Source organism: Bombina bombina, chromosome 1 (assembly GCF_027579735.1).
Source record: "Bombina bombina isolate aBomBom1 chromosome 1, aBomBom1.pri, whole genome shotgun sequence".
NCBI lineage: Eukaryota > Metazoa > Chordata > Amphibia > Anura > Bombinatoridae > Bombina > Bombina bombina.
The window spans coordinates 1,455,998,129-1,456,014,236 of NC_069499.1; the positions used below are offsets into that span (position 1 = coordinate 1,455,998,129).

General features: G+C 38.0%; 1 protein-coding gene across 8 annotated transcripts in view; it reads left to right on the top strand.

The window, feature by feature from the left end:
- The window catches only part of LOC128653023 (mucin-5AC), a 353,148-nt gene that overhangs the window by 97,302 nt on the left and 239,738 nt on the right, over window positions 1–16,108 (top strand). For 2 of the 8 annotated variants that reach the window (XM_053706082.1, XM_053706065.1), the window contains exons 8-10: window positions 13,752–13,826; window positions 14,567–14,641; window positions 15,148–15,222. The exons of 1 other annotated variant lie outside the window; for it this stretch is intronic. In XM_053706082.1, coding sequence (XP_053562057.1) covers window positions 13,752–13,826; window positions 14,567–14,641; window positions 15,148–15,222 — 225 coding nt within the window. The remainder of the gene's footprint in view (window positions 1–13,751; window positions 13,827–14,566; window positions 14,642–15,147; window positions 15,223–16,108) is intronic. 5 more of the 8 variants (XM_053706088.1, XM_053706075.1, XM_053706103.1 and 2 more) reach the window with 5 other exon arrangements.

The following is a 16,108-nucleotide window of genomic DNA, read 5'->3' on the forward strand; positions in this document are numbered from 1 at the left end:
GGAAGTTGCCTAATAATTATGCACACCTGATATACGGTGTTGATGTCATTAGACCACACCCCTTCTCATTACAGAGATACACATCACCTAATATGCTTAATTGGTAGTAGGCTTTCGAGCCTATACAGCTTGGAGTAAGACAACATGCATAAAGAGGATGATGTGGTCAAAATACTCATTTGCCTAATAATTCTGCACTCCCTGTAAAGCCCTTAGGTAAGGGGATGGGGAGGGTTTGCAGCAAATATAATACTCTAGGGAGAATGTTCATTTTGATAGAGTTGATTCTACCAATCCAGGAAATGCCCTTAGATCTCCAAGAGGAACGATCTGCTATAATGGTTCTTTCCAAGGTTTCATAGTTAGATCTAAAAATCTCCAGTGTGGAGTGGGCTATAAAGACTCCTAAATATTTTAGATTTTTAGCTTGAACACAAAAATGGCACCTCTCTGTCAGAAGGGAAAGGTGATGAGCATCACAATTTATGGTGAGCATTTCCGATTTAGATTTGTTAATGAGGAAATTCGAGGCATGATGGAATGCATCAAACTCTGCAAGTAAATGGGGTATAGAGGAGAGAGGGTCAGGGATAAAGAATAAAACATCATCTGCATATAGTAGTAGATTATGCGTAGAATTATGTATTCGGATTCCTGATATATTATTGTTAGATCTTATAGTAATGGCCAAGGTTTCAATTATGCATGCGAAAAGGAGTGGGGACAAGGGGCATCCCTGTCTGGTGCCATTGGATATTTGGAACGAATCTGACATTAAGCCATTAATCCTAAATTTAGCAAATGGGGAACTATATAGAGTCATAATTTTAGAAATGAAATGTTGTCCTTTCCCAAACCCCTCTAAAGTGGATCTCAGGAAGTGCCAACAGACTCAAAAGTGTTTTCTGCATCCGTTGACAGCACCACTGAGGGAATATTGTGTTGATGAATGTAGTTTAGGATGTGAGAAGCCCTGACAGTATTGTCACGTGCCTCTCGGGACTGAATGAAACCGACCTGGTCGTTGCATATAACTAATGGTTGAACTAAGGGCAATCTGTTCGCAAGAATTTTCGCATATATTTTAAGGTCCGAATTAAGGAGTGAAATTGGTCTAAAATTTTCCACGCAATCTGGGGACTTCCCAGGTTTAGGGATGAATCTTTAAGCCCTTATAACTTTTTGGTGCAATATTTTTTTTTTTTAAATCATTTTTATTAGATGGTGTTATTATGAGTGTAACTCCACTTTGTAATGTATTTTTTAAGTGTTTTTTTTACACTTTTTTGTATCGCGAAACAGTTAACTAGAGCTCTGAGGTTGTGCTAACTTTAATTGTGCTCAAGCAATCGCATTTACTTTCAACTTGAAATATGAGCGGGAAACCCAACGCACATAACTTTTAATGCACCACATGTAATCTGTAAATTGTGTTTTATAGTAGGAGTCAGGGACTTTAAAAAAAGCCTACTTTCCCAATATCAAAAACCTTCCTAGTTCTTAGTATGGTATGTAATCTTTATTACCATGGTGATCACCTGTAAATTAGTGACCTGTCATTTAGAATAGCAAATTCTCCTCTTTCAAATGAGGGGTCTTAGATGATATATATGCTTCAATAAAGTTCTTCCCTTTATAGAAAATCTACCTGATGTCCATTGGGACTAGAAATTACCATATCTCAGTGAGATCACAATCCTCTTAGGGGTCAAGTGACCTCCTAATTCAATAGAGGACTTTCTCCTATATAAAATAAGGCACTTTTTGTCCCTATAGCTCAGGGGCAGCAGAAGAGAAGGGTTCCGGTAACCATGAAACAGTGGTACTAAATCTCTCTTGAGTAGCATAAGATGGATGTGTCAAGTAATAGGTTTAAGATTTTTCCATAACTCCAATTGTGCCAGAGTTGTAAACAAGGATTAATATTACTTTTTGCATCCATCCACTCTCACAGGGTCCTCACCTCTCCTCTTACCAAGACAAGCTATCCCAGTCACATGTCACTTCCAGACCACACATGACTTGGTTCAGTGGGTGCAAAGCCACTCTATAGTCTGACCTTTACCTATAAAATAAAAATAAAAATCACCTTTTAATGCCACTTACACTGAAATATCTTATTTGCTGCCACCCCCAGGGTGCTTAAATAGGGTTGCCCTTGGTTTACCCCATTTTAATAGAATAAACCCCAGTTTGGTAATAATATATGTAGAAACATAATACTGGTATAAGTGTCTCTATAATAATATAGGTTAGATATTAAACAAAAACAAATCAAAAATTAAAATAGTCAGCATTTACACAAAAAAATAATTATTAAAGAGAATTAATTATTGCACAGCGATGATAAAATAAAAAAGTAAAAATAACAATAAGTTCTCTATTTACACCACTAATATAGGGGTAGATCACAAGCCTTTAAAAAAGCTTATAACATGATTTATTCATAGAAATCCCATAGACTTTATAGTTGAATTTTGTAGAAAGATCATTAGACTTTTTTAGACGATTGTAATCACCCCTTATTCCTTTCTGACCCAAGAGAGATTGAAATGAAAAATAACAAATTTCTATTTTACAGTCCACAATAAATACATTGTGAGTTTATCTCAAATTACAGTCTCTTTTCAGGAGGCCATGGAATGTAACCACTCTTTATGGTGCAAAATAAATACAGATGGTGAGAGTCCATGATCCATTACTCTTGGGAATTGCGCTTCCTCACCACTAAGTGGAGGCAAAGATTCCCAAACTCCAAGAGGTCTATGATACCCTTCCCCCCCACACCAGTACCTTAGTGGTACTGTTGACGTTGAGACTTATTAACCCCTAATCTGCCGCCCTCCCACATCCCTGCCACTCTTCCGCCGCTCCCCTATACCGTCGCCACTAACTAAACCCCAGCCCCCACATCGCCACTACTAAATAAACTGATTAACCCCTAAACCGCCAGCCCCCCACATCACCAGTAATAAATTAAACTATTAACCCCTAAACCTATCACCCCCTAACTTTAAATTAAAATTAAATTACAATATCCCTATCTTAAAATAAATAAAAGCTTACCTGTGAAATTAAAAAAACCTAAGTTTAAACTAACAATTAACCTAACATAACTATTATACTACCAATAACTACCAATTAAAAAAAACGAAATTACACATTAAAAAAACCTAACACTACTAAAAAAATGTAAGTCTAAAATTATAAAAAAATACTAAATTACAAAAAATAACAAACATTAAATTACAAAAAATAACAAACTAAATTATCCAAAATAAAAACAATTACACCTAATCTAATAGCCCTATAAAAATAAAAAAAGCCCACCCAAAATAAAAACACCCTAGCCTACAATAAACTACCAATAGCCCTTAAAAGGGCCTTTTGTAGGGCATTACCCTTAAGAAATCAGCTCTTTTACCTGTAAAAAAGATACAAAGACCCCCAACAGTAAAATCCACCACCCAACCAACCCCCCAAAATAAAAAAACCTAACTCTAACAAAAACCTAAGCTACCCATTGCCCCTTAAAAGGGCATTAATCTCTTTACATTGCCCTGAAAAGGGCATTCAGCTCTTTTTAAAAAGCCCAAACCCCTAATCTAAAAAAAAACACCCAAAAAAAGTTAAAAAAAACCTAACACTAACCCCCCGAAGATCCACTCACAGTTTCTGAAGTCCGGACATCCATCCTCATCCAGGCGGCGAGAAGTCTTCATCCAGGCGGCATCTTCTATCTTCATCTAGGCGGCATCTTCTATCGTTATCCAGACGGCATCTTCTATCTTCATCCTGGCGGCATCTTCTATCATCATCCCATTGGCGCGAAGCGGATCCATCCTTGAAGACATCCGGCGCGGAGCATCCTCTTCATAGGTCACCGCCGTACACTGTATCTTCAATGCAAGGGAGCCTTTTCAAAATAGCGTCCTTTGCATTCCTATTGACTGATTTGATTCTTGAAATTCAAATCAGCCAATAGGATGAGAGCTACTGAAATCCTATTGGCTGTTCAAATCAGCCAATAGGATGAGAGCTACTGAAATTCTGTTGGCTGATTTGAATATGCCGCCTGGATGAAGACTTCTCGCCGCCTGGATGAGGATGGACGTCCAGACTTCAGAAACTGTGAGTGGATCTTTCGGGGGTTAGTATTAGTTTTTTCTTTTTTAACACACGATGAGTCCACGGATCATCTTAATTACTAGTGGGATATTCACCTCCTGGTCAGCAGGAGGAGGCAAAGAGCACCACAGCAGAGCTGTTAAATAGCTCCTCCCTTCCCTCCCACTCCAGTCATTCTCTTTGCTGTCAGTATATTTATGAAAATCTTAGTAGTGCTCTCCAAATAATATATCAGCTTATGGCAGGGTTATAACACAATACAAATAATAATTTTCCTTAAAAATAGAAACCCTTAATCAACATGCATCTACTAGAAACAATACAATTAATATAAATATCTGAATTCTTTTATTTAGTTAATATCCATGAACATTTTTGAAATATATTTGCAATAAAAGGAATATAAAATAATATTATATGCGCTTGAAAACTATTTAAATATGCTATGCAAAGTTCATACACGCTTACCTTTAAAACCAACCTTATTTATAAATAGCCTTTAACATCCAAGCAACAGTGCTTATAATCAATAGGGTAATATATATTCTGCTATTTAACTGCAATTTATCCTAATACAAAATTAACTTACAATATCAGAACTTGCACAGATGAGTTACTTAACAAATCAGATACAGATTTAAACAATATATAGGCTGTGAAATGCTAACTTAAAATCCAAACTATTTCTTTAACTCTGCTACATACAGTAATAGTAAATGCTTACTTTAAATGCTTGCATACAAATAGGCAGGCTAAGAGCTATCTAAAACAATGACACACAGTTTAAAAGTACAATCTGCTCTTTAAATCTATTAACTGTAATGGCTATGCATATAACTTATCTTACAATAAAACTTTGTATACATCATCAAATAAACAGCAATCCAGTTTCCAATGTTTCTTAACAGATCCAATTTCACCTCAGAAATTCAAAATTTGGGGATAATGCATATGGAGTCCAATAGTAGGTGTGTGCTTCAGGATCAGCCAACAACCTCTGATCAGTCTCTATGCTGGGGTTTAAATCATCTGATCTCACCCCTCCCCTTTTTTGATTATTTATCAGTCATTGGTGAGTATTGGAAACGCCCACGGAGCCTTGTCCCTTGTCATTGTATAATTGGAATATCTTATTTTTAACAGCCAAAAAGCCTTTTGGTTGTAGTTCTCGTATGGCAACACCGGGTGGCAGCATTATAAACAGACACAGCAATATATGCAGCAATACCATTTCTAAACATTTGAACAAACTTAAATCAGTATTTCTATGAAATGGTTATTCATTTTATCATAATTTACTGCAACAACTATTCACAATATTTGTTTTGGATAAGTTATATCTTAATGAATTTTCTGATCATTTTGATATGAAACATCAAATACATCTAACATTATATTAAAATAATTTATATTTCATTTAGCCTAACAGAAAGTTTATATTTCATAGTCATATAACATCAAAGTAACTTCCATATCTTCATCTCACTATATTTTAAGAGATGTATTTAAAACTTTATAAACATTTATTGTACATTCATATGATATGACCTATTTCATCTCACGCAGGCATTCCATCTGAAATAAAGTAATGTGTCATTTATTATTTTTATTTTTATTTTTAGTTTCACAAATATCTATTCATGTTCTTAAAAACACAGAGGCTGAGGTATTTAGTGCACCTATTTCTTAAGTGCATAGATTGATGCCCATGACCAATGGTTGTCTGCAATAAAAATAGAAATAATTATTAGAAATGATCCAAGCATTCATATGTATTTGATGTAGTCATTACTCAACCTAGCAATCATTCATTTAATATAAAATGTCTCAGTCCCATATATATATACCTATCCGGGTTATTTGAATTATTCCAAACACATATGTAACTAGTATTGTTCCCTTTGCAAAAATGTATTTATTTTTATTTAAAATCTAAGTACAGTTGCTTTGGAATCATAATGTAAGCCATGTGCCTTCACTGTATGCTATCCTCCCCTAGACACAATGTCTGTGTTACGTGTATTCTGGTGTTATCAGCCACACAGCCTGAGTCACTTAACAGGCAGCTGTCAATTTTCAGCTCCTTTGTTGGCAGGAAGTCCATATATGAGTGTGTATCCAGGCTCTTCGTCTCTTACTCACCACATGGGGTACAGAGTGCTATGAAATTTGCACTTCCTAATTAAGAAGCAAATGTTTTCCTTTCGTCTCTTGGGACCTGTTGTCTGTAGCTCAGCCTGGAGATGTATATTCAATTTGTGAAGGTTTCTGAGTCAAATCCTGACATCAGAATTTAAACCTTATTCCAGTAATATCTGATACAAATATGGTTTCATACATAAACATATTTCCCTGTCCTATTGACATACATATATATATAAATATGTATTTACCTGTGCCCTGACATTGCCTACATGTTGTCTGATGCTACTAAGCCATAAACTCCCATGGATAAAATCAAGGACAGGATAAAAGCTTTTGAATGGGCTACTTCCTTTATTTCAAATTCTTCCCTTCAAGTTATCAGGGAGTGTAGGTTTCTCTGTCCCAGCTCACAGAGCCTTATGGTTAGAGCCTTGTTCTATGGATGTATGCTCTAAGTCTAAACTTTTAGCGATTCCTTACAAGGGGAAGACCTTGTTGGGACCTGGTTTGACGGAAATAATCTCTTTTGCAATTTGAAGAATTTCAAGAAAAAAAATTAAAAATAGCCTGCTGTTAAATCAAAGACAGCAGGAGGTACATGACCCCTATCTGGGATCGGATCTTGTAGGGGGCAGACTTTTCGTCCTCGTTCAAGCTTGGTTCAAGATGTTCAGGATCCCTGGGCAATAGCAGGTAGTGTCCCAGGGATACAATTTGGAGTTCAAAAGTTTTCCTCCCAGAGGCAGTTTTCTGCTTTTAGGATTATCCATAGATCAGACAAAGGGAGAGGCGTTCTTTCACTGCGTAGGAGACCTCTCGGGCCTGGGAGTGATTGTTTCAGTTCCAATACAGGTACAGGGTCTGGGTTTTGTGTCCCATTCGGGTTGTGGTCCCCAAAAGGAGGGAATCTTCAATCCACCTTTTAGATATCAAGAGTCTAAACAAATTTCTAAGTGTACCATCCTTCTAGATGGAAACTGTTCCTTCCATTTTTCCCTTGATCCAAGAGGGTCAATTTATGATGCCCTATCTGGACGTCATCCTAGTCCAGGTGCCATATTTACAACGAGTAAGATTTCTCACGGACATGGGGTTATTTCTCGGGTGGAAGGTAAATTTGGAAAGGAGTTTTCTTTGTCCCATGCACAAGGGTATCTCTCTGGGAATTATAATGGATTGCATATTCATGACATTTTTCTGACAGGAAGTCAGGAGATCGGAGCTTATCAATACTTGTCTAGTCCTTCAGTCCACTCCTCTGCCTTTCAGTGACTCAGTGCACGGAGGTAATCAGGCTGATGGTGGTAATGGACCTCATCCCGTTTGCTTGGTTCCATTTCAGACCTCTGCAGTTAAGCATGCTCAGGCAATGGATCGGAGATTCAATGGTGGTTGTCTCTGGATCATCTCTTCCGGGGAACCTGCTTTAGCAGGCCATCTTGGGTGATTGGGACAACAGACGCCAGCCTTCTAGGGTGGGGAGCAGTCTGGGACTCCCTAAGGGCTCAGGGGGTTTGGACTCAGCAGAGTCTGTTCTTTCTATAAACATTCTGGAGCTGAAAGCGATCTACAGTGTTCTTCTGGCCTGGCCTTAGTTAGCCTTGGTCCAGGTTATCAGGTTCCAGTCTATCAAAATGTCGTTGTGGCTTACATCAATCATCAGGGAGGAACAAGGAGTTCCTTAACAATGACAGAGGTATCTAAAATAATTCAGTGGGCGGAGGCAGATTTCCTGAGCAGGCAGTCCTTTCATCCAGGGGAGTGGGAACTCCATCCGGAAGTGTTCTCCAGCCTTTTCCTCTGTTTGCTTTTCTTCCTTGGACCATTGCTCGAATCAAGCAGGAGAGGGCTTCGGCGATTCTCATAGCATCGACTTCGCCTTGTAGGATTTGGTATGCAGATCTGGTGGACATGTCATCTCTGCCACCTTGGAGTCTTCAGTTGTGGAAGGACCTTCTATTTCAAGGGCCCCTCCTTCATCCAAATCTGTTTTATCTAAAACTGACTGTTTGGCGATTGAACACTTATTATTATCCAAGCGGGGTTTTTCTGACTTGGTCATTGTGACCATGATTCAGGCTCAAGAGCCTGTTACTGTTCAATTTATCATAAGATATAGCGTAAATATCTCTATTAGTGTGAATCCATAGGCTACTCATGGAGTAGATAGGATTCCTAGAATTTTGTCTTTTCTCCAAGAGGGTTTGGAGGAAGGTTTATTGTCAAGCTCCCTAACGGGTAAAGACTCTGTTTTTCTCTACTCTGTTACACAAACGTATTTTGTTACACAAACATCTGGTAGATGTCCCAGATGTACAATCATTTTGTCAGGCCTTGGTCAGCATCAGGCCTGTGTTCGTACCAGTTACTCCTCCATGGAGTCTGAATTTAGTTTTCAGAGTTCTTCAAGGGGCTCCGTTTGAGCCTATTCTTTCCTTTAGAAATTGAGTTTATTATCTTGGAAAGTTTTATTTCTTGTTGCTATTTTATTTCCATTCAGATAAGGTAGCTTACGTACTAAATTAGGATTTCTTCCTAAGGTTGTTCCTAATCAGAACGTTAATCAGGAGATTGTTGTTCTTTTCGTCTGTCCTAATCCTTTTTCTCAGAAGGAAAGACTTCTGCTCAATTTGGACGTGGTCGTGCTTTAAAGTTTTACCTTTAGGCGACTAAGGACTGTCGTCAGTCTTCTTCTTTGTTTGTGGTTTTCTCAGAAAAACACAAGGGACACAAAGCTATGGCTACTTCTCTTTCTTTTCGCTGAAGAGTATCTTACGTTTGGCATATGAGACTGCTGGAAAGCTGTTGCTTCCTCATGGGCGTTCAAAAATGAAGCTTCTGTGGAACAGATTTGCAAGACTGCAACTTGGTCCTCTCTTCACACTTTTTCAGTTTGACTTCTGTCTTGGCTGAGGCTGCCTTTGGGAGAAAGGTTCTTCAAGCAGTGGTGCCTTCCTTTTAGGTTCCCTGTCTTGTCCCTCTCGTTTCATCTGTGTACTGTAGCTTGGGTATTGAATCCCATTAGTAATTAAGATGATCCGTGGAATCATCGTGTCTTAAAAAAGAAAAGAAAATTTATGCTTACCTGATAAATTTATTTATTTTTTGACACAATGAGTTCACGGCCCGCACTGTTCTTTTAGACAGGTTGTGGGTTATTGTAAACTTCAGACACCTCTGCACCTTGGCTTTTCCTTTCTCTTCCTAACTTCAGTTGAATGACTGGAGTGGGAGGGAAGGGAGGAGCTATTTAACAGCTCTGCTGTGGTGCTCTTTGCCTCCTCCTGCTGACCAGGAGGTGAATATTCCATTAGTAATTAAGATGATCTGTGGACTCATCGTGTCAAAAAAGAAATACATTTATCAGGTAAGCATAAATTTTCTTTTTTTTAATCTTTTTGGGTGGTTTTTTTTTATTAGATTAGTGTTTGCGCTTTTTAAAAAAGCTGAATGCCCTTTTCAGGGCAATGTAATAAAAGAGCTGAATGCCCTTTTAAGGGCAATGCCCATACAAATGCCCTTTTCAGGGCAATGGGTAATATACAGGGAGTGCAGAATTATTAGGCAAATTAGTATTTTGACCACATCATCCTCTTTATGCATGTTGTCTTACTCCAAGCTGTATAGGCTCGAAAGCCTACTACCAATTAAGCATATTAGGTGATGTGCATCTCTGTAATGAGAAGGGATGTGGTCTAATGACATCAACACCCTATATCAGGTGTGCATAATTATTAGGCAACTTCCTTTCCTTTGGCAAAATGGGTCAAAAGAAGGACTTGACAGGCTCAGAAAAGTCAAAAATAGTGAGATATCTTGCAGAGGGATGCAGCACTCTTAAAATTGCAAAGCTTCTGAAGCGTGATCATCGAACAATCAAGCGTTTCATTCAAAATAGTCAACAGGGTCGCAAGAAGCGTGTGGAAAAACCAAGGCGCAAAATAACTGCCCATGAACTGAGAAAAGTCAAGCGTGCAGCTGCCAAGATGCCACTTGCCACCTGTTTGGCCATATTTCAGAGCTGCAACATCACTGGAGTGCCCAAAAGCACAAGGTGTGCAATACTCAGAGACATGGCCAAGGTAAGAAAGGCTGAAAGATGACCACCACTGAACAAGACACACAAGCTGAAACGTCAAGACTGGGCCAAGAAATATCTCAAGACTGATTTTTCTAAGGTTTTATGGACTGATGAAAGGAGAGTGAGTCTTGATAGGCCAGATGGATGGGCCCGTGGCTGGATTGGTAAAGGGCAGAGAGCTCCAGTCCGACTCAGACGCCAGCAAGGTGGAGGTGGAGTACTGGTTTGGGCTGGTATCATCAAAGATGAGCTTGTGGGGCCTTTTCGGGTTGAGGATGGAGTCAAGCTCAACTCCCAGTCCTACAGCCAGTTTCTGGAAGACACCTTCTTCAAGCAGTGGTACAGGAAGAAGTCTGCATCCTTCAAGAAAAACATGATTTTCATGCAGGACAATGCTCCATCACACGCGTCCAAGTACTCCACAGCGTGGCTGGCAAGAAAGGGTATAAAAGAAGAAAATCTAATGACATGGCCTCCTTGTTCACCTGATCTGAATCCCATTGAGAACCTGTGGTCCATCATCAAATGTGAGATTTGCAAGGAGGGAAAACAGTACACCTCTCTGAACAGTGTCTGGGAGGCTGTGGTTGCTGCTGCACGCAATGTTGATGGTGAACAGATCAAAACACTGACAGAATCCATGGATGGCAGGCTTTTGAGTGTCCTTGCAAAGAAAGGTGGCTATATTGGTCACTGATTTGTTTTTGTTTTGTTTTTGAATGTCAGAAATGTATATTTGTGAATGTTGAGATGTTATATTGGTTTCACTGGTAAAAATAAATAATTGAAATGGGTATATATTTGTTTTTTGTTAAGTTGCCTAATAATTATGCACAGTAATAGTCACCTGCACACACAGATATCCCCTAAAATAGCTATAACTAAAAACAAACTAAAAACTACTTCCAAAACTATTCAGCTTTGATATTAATGAGTTTTTTGGGTTCATTGAGAACATGGTTGTTGTTCAATAATAAAATTAATCCTCAAAAATACAACGTGCCTAATAATTCTGCACTCCCTGTAGGTGTTTGTTAGAGTTAGGTTATTTTATTTTGGGAGTTTGGTTGGGTGGGGGGTTTTACTGTAGGGGGCTCTTTGTATTTTTTTTTACAGGTAAAAGAGCCGATTTCTTTAGGGCAATGCCCTGCAAAGGGCCCTATTAATGTCAATAGGTCGTTTATTATAGGCTAGGTTTTTTTTGGGGGGGGGGGGGCTATTTTTATAGGGCTATTAGATTAGGTGTAATTGTTTTTATTTTGGATAATTTTTTTTGTTATTTTTCGTAATTTAGTGTTTGTTATTTTTTGTAATTTTAGACAAATTTTTTTTAGTGTTAGTTTTTTTAAAATGGCAGTTATTTTAATTTTAGTATAATAGTTATGTTAGGTTAATTGTTAGTTTAAACTTAGTTTTTTTTAAATTTCACGGGTAAGTTTTTATTTCTTTTAAGATAGTTATATTGTAATTTTAATATAAAGTTAGGGAGTTGTTAGGTTTAGGGGTTAATAGTTTAATTTAGATTTTTTCGATGTGGGGGGCTGGTGGTATAGGGGTTAATAGGTTTATTTAATGGCAGTGATGTGGGAGGCCAGAGGTTTAGAGGTTAATAACTTTATTTAGTGGTGGCGATGTCAGGAAGCGGCGGAATAGGGGTTAATAGCTTTATTATAGTGTTGGCGATGTTGGGGAGTGGCGTAATAGGGGTTAATAACTTGTATTAGCTGTGGCGATGTTGGGAGCAGCAGATTAGGGGTTAATAACTTTATTTCGGTGTCAGCAATGTCGGAGGTGGCAGATTAGGAGTGTAGACTTGGGGTTTATGTCAGGGTGTTAGGTTTAAAAATAACTTTTTATTCCACATAGACATCAATTGGGTTGCTTTACTGAGTTTTTCATTCTGCACTTCAGGTGTTCGTTTTTTTTACACTCTCTCTCCATTGATGTCTATGGGGAAAGCGTGCACGAGCACGTATTCTCAGCCCTTGGATTTTGTGCGGTATTGAGCTTATCGCCACCATATTGCACGCACAAGGTGGCTTTTTAGAAACTTGTAATGGCAGCGCTATGGAGAGTGAAATAACGCAACTTTTGTTTCATTCATTTTGCACCCTCTATAGCGCAAAACTCGTAATCTAGGCGAGTGTCATTTACAACATTAACAATGTTTACACTGTATTTCTGATCAAATTAATATTATTTTAATGGACAAAAAAAAATGCTTTTCTATTTTAAACAAGGAAATTTCGAAGTGACCCAAACTTTTGAACACTAGCGTATATAGTATATAACAGGGTTAGCCTTAAAAAGTCTGCAGGTTTCTTTTCCAGATCCGAGAATTAGAAAATCCACATGTTTTAAAGCTAAAGTACGTGACATGGGGCAAAATAAATAAGAAGATTGCAAATGAAACATTTAGGGGTCTATTTATCAAGCTCCGAATGAAGCTTGATGCCCCGTGTTTCTGGCAAACCTTTACGCTCGCCAGAAACACAACATGTCCGCCTGCTCTGAGGCGGCGGACAGAAATCAACCCGATCGAATACGATCGGGTTGATTGACACCCCCTCTGCAGGGGGCGGTATTGCACCAGCTATGCAAGAACTGCTGGTGCAATGATAAATGCCGACAGCGTATGCCGACAGCCAGAGCAGCTTCCCCCTCCTGGAAATCCTCTCTTCACACATCAGCAATGACTAATCCGGCTTCCTCCAATCACAGCATGGCCTCAGGCAATAACCACCCTGGGGGGAAAGCCGTGATTGGAGGAAGCCGGATTAGTCATTGCTGATGTGTAATGAGAAGATTTCCAGGAGTGGGAAGCTGCTGTAGCTGTGAAAAGAAAAAAAGGTACATTTTTAATCAAAACAGCTGATTTGTAAAATTTGATGAATGAAAGTGCGCCTGTTTTTAATAGTATTTTTAAAAAACGGGCTTTCATTCGTCAAAGTTTACCTTCACTTTAAGACTTTTATACTAAGGGGTCCATTTATCATTGTGTGGACGGACATGATCCACTATAACGAACCATGTCCACCGCACATCGATAAATGCCCACAGCATACGCTGTCGTCATTTATCATTGCACCAGCAGTTCTTGTATAGCTGGTGCAATACTGCCCCCTGCAGAGGGGGTGTCAATCAACCCGATCGTATTCGATCGGGTTGATTTCTGTCCGCCACCTCAGAGCAGGCGGACATGTTGTGTTTCTGGCGAGCGTAAAGGTTTGCCAGAAACAGGGGGCATCAAGCTTTCATTCAACAAAGTTTACCTTCATTTTAAGGTATTTACTGTTTCTCTGTTTCCAGTTTTCTAACCAAAATCTCATTATGCCCATCCTGATGTAAAACTTTATCCTACAAGTTCTGTTTTCATTGTTCACTTCTTTCATTTCAGCAATCCCTGATATTGTCACTACTGAAAGAGCAACTCTACAATTAACAAGCAAGTTAAAACCTATCATATCCACAGGTAAGACAGGTCTTTCCAATGCATGTCTGTAGTGCTATGCAGGGATATACCTATAGCTAATACAGTATAGAGCACTGATAGTCTTCAAGCACAGAATGTTTTTTTTCCAGAACAGTATTTCTATTGTGAAGGAGATGGTAAGGGCTTTCTTAAGGTATTTGTCATTGTTATATCAATAACCTGGATGCTGGAATTTTTTTCCATTTGAAAGGAAAAAAAGATGCTTGTTTAATTTTATTATAAGGTATCAAATCCCTAGCTATTGTGGGGGCGAGAGATTGGAAAAAAATATCCATATGGTATTTTTTATTTTTTGTAATTTTAGACTTAAATTTATTTTTAGTAGTGTTAGGTTTTTTTAAATGTGTAATTTAGTTTTTTTAATTGGCAGTTATTTTAATTTTAGTATAATAGTTATGTTAGGTTAACTGTTATTTTAAACTTAGGTTTTTTTTATTTCACTGGTAAGTTTTTATTTATTTTAAGATAGGGATATTGTAATTTTAATATAAAGTTAGGGAGTTGTTAGGTTTAGGGGTTAATAGTTTAATTTAGTTTTTTTGCAATGTGGGGGGCTGGTGGTATAGGGGTTAATAGGTTTATTTAATAACGGTGATGTGGGAGGAGAGAGGTTTAGGGGTTAATAACTTTATTTAGTGGCGGCGATGTCATTATGCCCATCCTGATGTAAAACTTTATCCTACAAGTTCTGTTTTCATTGTTCACTTCTTTTATTTCAGCAATCCCTGATATTGTCACTACTGAAAAAGCAACTCTACAATTAACGAGCAAGTTAAAACCTATCATATCCACAGGTAAGACAGACTTTCCAATGCATGTCTGTAGTGCTATGCAGGGATATACCTAACTATAGCTAATACAGTATAGAGCACTGATAGTCTTCAAGCACAGAATGCTTTTTTTCCAGCTTCCTCTAATCCGGCTTCCTCCAATCACAGCATGGCCTCAGGCAATAACCACCCTGGGGGGAAAGCCGTGATTGGAGGAAGCTGGATTAGTCATTGCTGATGTTTGAAGAGAAGATTTCCAGGAGGGGGAAGCTGCTGTAGCCGTGAAAAGAAAAAAAGGTACATTTTTAATCAAAACAGTTGATTTGTAAACTTTGATGAATGAAAGTGCCCCTGTTTTTAATAGTATTTTTAAAAAACAGGCTTTCATTCACCAAAGTTTGCCTTCACTTTAAGGTATTTACTGTTTCTCTAATGTTTCCAGTTTTCTAACCAAAATCTCATTATGCCCATCCTGATGTAAAACTTTAACCTACAAGTTCTGTTTTCATTGCTCACTTCTTTCATTTCAGCAATCCCTGATATTGTCACTACTGAAAGAGCAACTCTACAATCAACAAGCAAGTTAAAACCTATCATATCCACAGGTAAGACAGGTCTTTCCAATGCATGTCTGTAGTGCTATGCAGGGATATAGCTATAGCTAATATAGTATAGAGCACTGATAGTCTTCAAGCACAGAATGCTTTTTTTCCAGAACAGTATTTCTATTGTGAAGGGGATGGTAAGGGCTTTCTTAAGGTATTTGTCATTGTTATATCAATAACCTGGATGCTGGAATTTTTTTTCCATTTGAAAGGAAAAAAAGATGCTTGTTTAATTTTATTATAAGGTATCAAATCCCTAGCTATTGTGGGGGCGAGAGATTGGAAAAAAATATCCATATGGTATTTTTTATTTTTTGTAATTTTAGACTTAATTTTTTTTAGTAGTGTTAGGTTTTTTTAAATGTGTCATTTAGTTTTTTTAATTGGCAGTTATTTTAATTTTAGTATAATAGTTATGTTAGGTTAACTGTTAGTTTAAACTTAGGTTTTTTTTAATTTCACAGGAAAGTTTTTATTTATTTTAAGATAGGGATATTGTAATTTTAATAGGGTTAGGGAGTTGTTAGGTTTAAGGGTTAATAGTTTAATTTAGTTTTTTTGCAATGTGGGGGGCTGGTGGTATATGGGTTAATAGGTTTATTTAATGACGGTGATGTGGGAGGCCAGAGGTTTAGGGGTTAATAACGTTATTTAGTGGTGGCAATGTCGGGGAGCGGCGGAATAAGGGTTAATAGCTTTATTATAGTGTTGGCGATGTTGGGGATTGGCGTAATAGGGGTTAATAACTTGTATTAGCTGTGGCGATGTTGGGATCAGCAGATTAGGGGTTAATAACTTTATTTCGGTGTCAGCAATGTCGGGGGTGGCAGATAAGGGGTGTAGACTTGGGGTTTATGTCAGGGTGTTAGGTTTAAGCGTAACTGTT